This window comes from Enoplosus armatus, chromosome 4, assembly GCF_043641665.1.
Source record: "Enoplosus armatus isolate fEnoArm2 chromosome 4, fEnoArm2.hap1, whole genome shotgun sequence".
Lineage (NCBI taxonomy): Eukaryota > Metazoa > Chordata > Actinopteri > Centrarchiformes > Enoplosidae > Enoplosus > Enoplosus armatus.
In genome coordinates, this window is record NC_092183.1 from 23574013 (window position 1) to 23579581 (window position 5569).

General features: G+C 49.9%; 1 protein-coding gene across 1 annotated transcript; it reads right to left on the reverse strand.

Annotated features, from left to right (window-relative positions):
- Window positions 1-471: 471 nt before the first annotated feature.
- On the reverse strand, window positions 472-5360 carry isl1a (ISL LIM homeobox 1a). The gene is made up of 6 exons (XM_070904570.1): window positions 5330-5360; window positions 4724-4913; window positions 3475-3734; window positions 2418-2704; window positions 1610-1777; window positions 472-588 (listed from the first exon to the last, which is right to left on the reverse strand). The coding sequence occupies exons 1-6, from the start codon at window positions 5355-5357 to the stop codon at window positions 472-474; spliced, it is 1050 nt and encodes a 349-aa protein (XP_070760671.1). The 5' UTR covers window positions 5358-5360.
- Between the last annotated feature and the right edge of the window lie 209 nt (window positions 5361-5569).

Below are 5569 nucleotides of genomic sequence, written 5' to 3' on the forward strand. Positions count from 1 at the left end.
AGATTTCTCTCCTTGTTCAGAGGTCCCACTTATCGATGGAGTCAGGTTCGTGTGTCTCTTTTTTGTTGTTGTTGTTGTTGTTGTTGTTGTTGGTGGTGGTGGGTTTTTTTGTTTTTTGTTTTTGGCAACTGTAACCAGGCGTGTTGAACGTGCAGCACCGGGGTCCCACGATGATGACGCACCCTTCTGTATCCCTTCCGGATGGGCATTAGAATGGGGTGGCTGTGGTAGGAAAAAAAAATCCCATGATTGTCTTCACAGTGTCAAATATACAACCAGAGGGCGCGGGGCGCGGGGGGGGGGGGGGGGGGGGGGGGGATTGGGTGGGTGGGTGGGGTAGGGGGGGTTGTTTGTTGTTTGGTGCAGTCGGGAAGGGATGGGATGAACAGGGCGGTAAGGGGGCGGGGGGGGGGGGGGCTGTGTTCAGAGTTCAGTTCAGTTCCGTCCACGCGGCGTCTGCTCAAGTCTCGATCAAGCCTCGATGGGGCTGGATACCATGCTGTTCGGCGTGTCTGGAAGCTGAGACGACATGGACGCTACCTCGCTGCCCGTCGAGTTCGAACCCGGTCCTCCCTCTGAGAAACTGACCTGCAAAGGGGGGGCACATCAAGCAGCGGTCAGAAACATCTGGATACACCACACAAACCGATGTGTTCCTTACACTGCCTGTGCTCTACATGCGCTGTATGAACATGAGCTCGCAAATGGTGGATTATCTATTATTGCTGAAGATTAAAAAGTCTTGTGATGGTTGTAAAAGTAAATAAAGGGGACGCCAGTGGCCGCCCGGAAGGTTGGAGAGAACACACACACACACACACATCCAAGCCTCTAAAACGCGCGTGTGTGTGCCTTCAAGTGATTGTAAAGTAAATGGGATTAAAAAATAATAATAATAATAATAAAATAAAATGAAAATAAAAATAGAACCATAGCTGGTGCCTCTGCTGGGTTCCTTTCTTTATTTAGCTGAGATCTTAACCCTGGTCTCCAGCTGAAATAGTTACATAGTTCCTCAATAGTTTACTCAATCCATAACTAACACAATTACTGACACACACACACACAACCAAAAATAACGGATGATGGCATCGCGTGTCACACACCAGCCCTTGCCATAAAACGCTAATAATCCCCTCAACGTGTTATTTATCTCACAGAGGATCCGAGGCCGCGCCGAGAACAGGCCTTACAGTCTATCCGTGAATGTGAATTTAACAGAAAGAACTAGATGACTGACGGGGGAGAGAGGGGGGGGGGGGGTGTTCCAAGTCCAGGGTCACTCTTTCTCTCACTTTTTTTTTATTTATTTTTTTTTTTAATTAAACAGTGTCAGAAAACTAAGAAAAACCTCTGCAGCTCAGCGGCTCAGTCTGTGGAGGAGCAGCCAAGTTCATTTTGTAAATATTGGTGTCAATACAGAATCTTAGTGGCCCGTGATAGTCTGAACCCTAACTCACCAGAGCGAGCCAGAAGCGCATATCCGCGCGGCCAAATTGCTATTTTTAAAATAGATAAAATTGGAGGGACCCGCTGCACGCCGCGTGTTCGGAACAGAAATATCACATTTAATATTGTAAATAGATAAATGAATAAATAAACGACGAACCAGTTGTTGGAAGGCCGGCTGGTCGATGTCGCTCTGCAGGGCGAAGTCGCTGAGGACCTTCCAGGGCGGCTGGTAGCTCTGCACCTCCACCGGGTTGGCCTGGATGCCGCCGTCGTGCCGTTCCGGGCTGGCCGCCACCATCGGGGTTCCCGTCATTCCCTGGATGTTCTGCAAAGAGGACGAGTCGCCGCGGTCAGCACCCCCCCTCCGATAGTACACACATCATTCACTGTGGGTGATTACGGATGGATGGATGGGTGTGGGTGGCTGGGTGAGTGTGTGTGCGTGTATGTGTGTCTGGGGGGGGGGGGGTGGCATCATGAAATTAATCCACCAGTCCATCAGCAGGACGATCAATAATCAAGCAAACAAACAAACAAACACGCAATGCAGAAACATTCGCGTGTTTGCGTGTTTATGGTGGAAAACTTCGGCGCAGGTTTGACCTCATAGCCCCCGTGGCTCCTCTTGCCCTTAAAAAAAAAAAAACACAGCTCAAGGCCCCCCCCCCCCCCAGTCATCTACTCTGAGACACGTGTGTGGATTTTGGGGGGCTTTAAGAATAAAACTGCACTTTCTCTGCAAGCTCATTGGTTCATGGCGCTTAAATGGAGGCCACCTTCAATTTGCTAACGGGGGTTAAACGTCTTAATTAATAACACAGGGGAGGGCAGGCTTGCAACATTTGGGGTCAAAGAACACAATGCATACGTTTTGACTGAACGTCAATTCCACGCGTGAGTCTGAATATGCACGGTTGGAAGGGGTTTGCGCAGCTCGGGGGTCTGTCCCGTCCCCCCTTTCTTACCGTCTTGTCGTTGGGCTGCTGCTGCTGCAGTTGCTTCATCAGCAGGCTCCTCTTCTTGTCTTTGCACCGCTTGTTCTGGAACCAGACGCGGATCACGCGCGGACTGAGGCCGGTCATCTCCACCAGCTGCTCCTTCATGAGGGCGTCGGGCCTCGGGTTGGCGTTGTAGCAGGTCCGCAGCGTGTGCAGCTGCTTCTCGTTGAGCACCGTCCGGACCCGGGTGGTCTTCTCCGGCTGCTTGTGGACGTGAGGCCGCAACGCGGGCTGCCGGGCCGAGATTGGTTCTGCTGTTGAGAAAGGACGGGGTGGTGGTGGGGGTGGGGGTGGGGGTGGGGGGGATGGGGATTGGGGGGGGAAAATCAATTGATCTGTCTGCAGAGACCCAGAGAAAGATAAAAGGAAATGATGTGGACAGACAAGATGAGTGTTTCCATTTAAAACAACGGCGGGGCAACTCGCTAGAGAGAGACCTCCAACCTATTCCAGACCATGCAAGACCAGAATGCATCCCGCACCCGCACAGCCCTCCTCCAGCAGTGATAAGGGGGTGTATTTCTGACGGCAGCGCGCTCCACTGTATCTAATCTACCGAGCCTGGCTGCAGTGGTATGCAGGCAGGCACACACACACACACAAACAAAAAAAAATGTAAAAGAGGAGAAACCAGAACCAAGTCCAACAACAGATATACCTCCACGAGTCAATTCAGGAAAAAAAAAAGCAGAAAAGCTCCACCATGGAACCAGTTTCCCGGGACTACATGCCATTTAGGCGACACTGAAATACAGATCAAACCAACCCAAAGTCTGCGGAACACTGCGCCTAAAACTCAAGTGGCAACGTGAAACACAAGAGGTGCACATGAAACACCACTGGAGAGGCAACTCGAAGAATCCGCTCATAAGGAGCACCTGACCAAAATCCAATGACGGGGGGGAAAAAAAGGGGGGCTTCAGAACTTTGGGAAAAGAAGTCAGAGCCAGACGCAGCCGAGCAGGTTTAAACTACGTTTTGCGAATAGACAGCAACAGTCCTCGCGGCTCTGCAGGGACTTTACCTGCCATCTGCAGCGGTCTGGCGGGGTGCAGCGGGCTGAGCGGGTCCCCGGGGCCCAGGCTGGCCCGCTCCACCACGTCGTGGTCGGCCCGGCAGAAGAGCCCGTCCTCCCGCAGCGCGAACTCGTCCCCCGGGATGAGCTGCCGGCTGCAGGCCACGCAGCGGAAACACTCGATGTGGTAGACCTTGGAGCGGGCCCGCATCACGAAGTCGTTCTTGCTGAAGCCGATGTTGCATTTCGCGCATTTGATCCCGTATAACCTGCGGGGCGGGCGCGCGCACACACACACACACGCACACACACAAACATACACACACGGTCCGATCAGTTTGACTGCCGGCAGCCCCGCCACTAACACACATGTAATTATATTTTATAATACAGAATGATCATTTGTAATTTGTTAACGATAATCTGTCTTACTACTACTACTACTACTACTACTAATAATAATAATAATAATAGGAAGAAGAAGAAGAAGCTATTAATTATTATATCAAAATATTGACCTTTCTAATAAGCTATCAGAACATGTCTGTATATAAGTTATGATAATTGTAGAACAATATTTCCATGTGTTATTATTAATTATATTTCTTATTATTATTATTATTATTATTATTATTATTATTATGATTAATACTGTGAGTATTAGTATTAGTAGCACATTAGCAGCAGCAGCACACGCTGTTGATGATACACCTCGAGATAATACAATTCCAGGGAACTACCACGTGAATTATTCTAGTGCAACTTCAATAGGATTGGGGGGTTAGTTTGTTTTTTCTCAAGCTGTTATGGAATTAATTGCTGTAATAAACCCCCCCCCCCCCAACCCCAAACCCCACATCAAAAAAGTGAGGGTGTACCTTATTAAAAAAAAAAAAAAAGAAAAGAAAAATAGCCCAAGTCAGGTTCTACAGGTCCGCCTGGCACAAAGCAACGGTCTGATCGGAGTCATTGATTAATAAATGAGTAATGACGTGCTTTGTTACTATGTTGCAAAAAAAAACAAAACAAGAAAACAATTGCAATTACTGACATTTCCTCTAAGGATGTCTGCAAGAAGTCGCCGCAGCGGCAAATATCATTATGAGCGTAATATTCTGAGGGCTCCGCGCGGCCTGAATGGGTCCAACATGTTCTCATAATGTGACATTGCAAAAATAATAATCCCAATGGCCGCGCGGCTCCCAGCTCCTGCAGTCGTCCCGTCCCGTCCCGTCCCGTCCCCCGGGGGAAGTCCTACCTGATGTAGTCCCGTTTACAGTAAGTCTTTCCGTCCCTGACGAAGCACGTGCACGACTCGTCCAGGTACTGGCTGCACTCCGCGCATTTGAGACAGGCGGCGTGCCACTCCAGGTCCGGGGAGACCCGCAGGATGTACTGGTCGTGGATCTGGTTCCCGCAGCCCACGCACAGAGACACCAGCCGCTTCTCTGGAAGACGAGCGGGGACACAATCACACATCACGCACACACACACACACACAGCTCAGCGACCGTCCGCTGACTGAATCAGCTAATATAATAATGGCCTTCATTTAAGACTAATAATAACAGCAACAGCCACCATCCTCATCTGCATCATCATCCTCATTATTATTATTATCATTATTATTATTATTACTACTAGAATGTTATTGTTTTTTTTAAGCTTGAATAAAGAAGTCTTAAAGCTCCACTGACGCAAAAAAAAAAATACAATTCTGTATTTTATGCTTGGCTACCAATAACTTTAACAGGCCAAGAAAATGTGTTCTGTCCGCAGGCACCGCAACACAACTAATTCAACTCTCAAGTTGGGATGCGTTTAGGTCCAGAGTCGCACCCCGGCACCGCGCGGCTTTCCTTACTTTTCGGCGGATCCCCCATGTCTCCCATGTCCACAAAGTAAGGCGACGTTAGGTCCACTGTCACAGCGGGCTGCGGCGCCTGGAAGCCTCGGTGTGTCCTCCGCTGCCCGGGCTGCCGAGCCAAAGGGGGGCTGTGCTGTCCGGCTCGGAGAGGGAGTGCGCGTGTATGTGTTTGTTGCCGGTGTGTGCGTGGAGCTCTGATCCCGACAAGCGGCGGGGGCTGACGTAGGACAGCAGCGC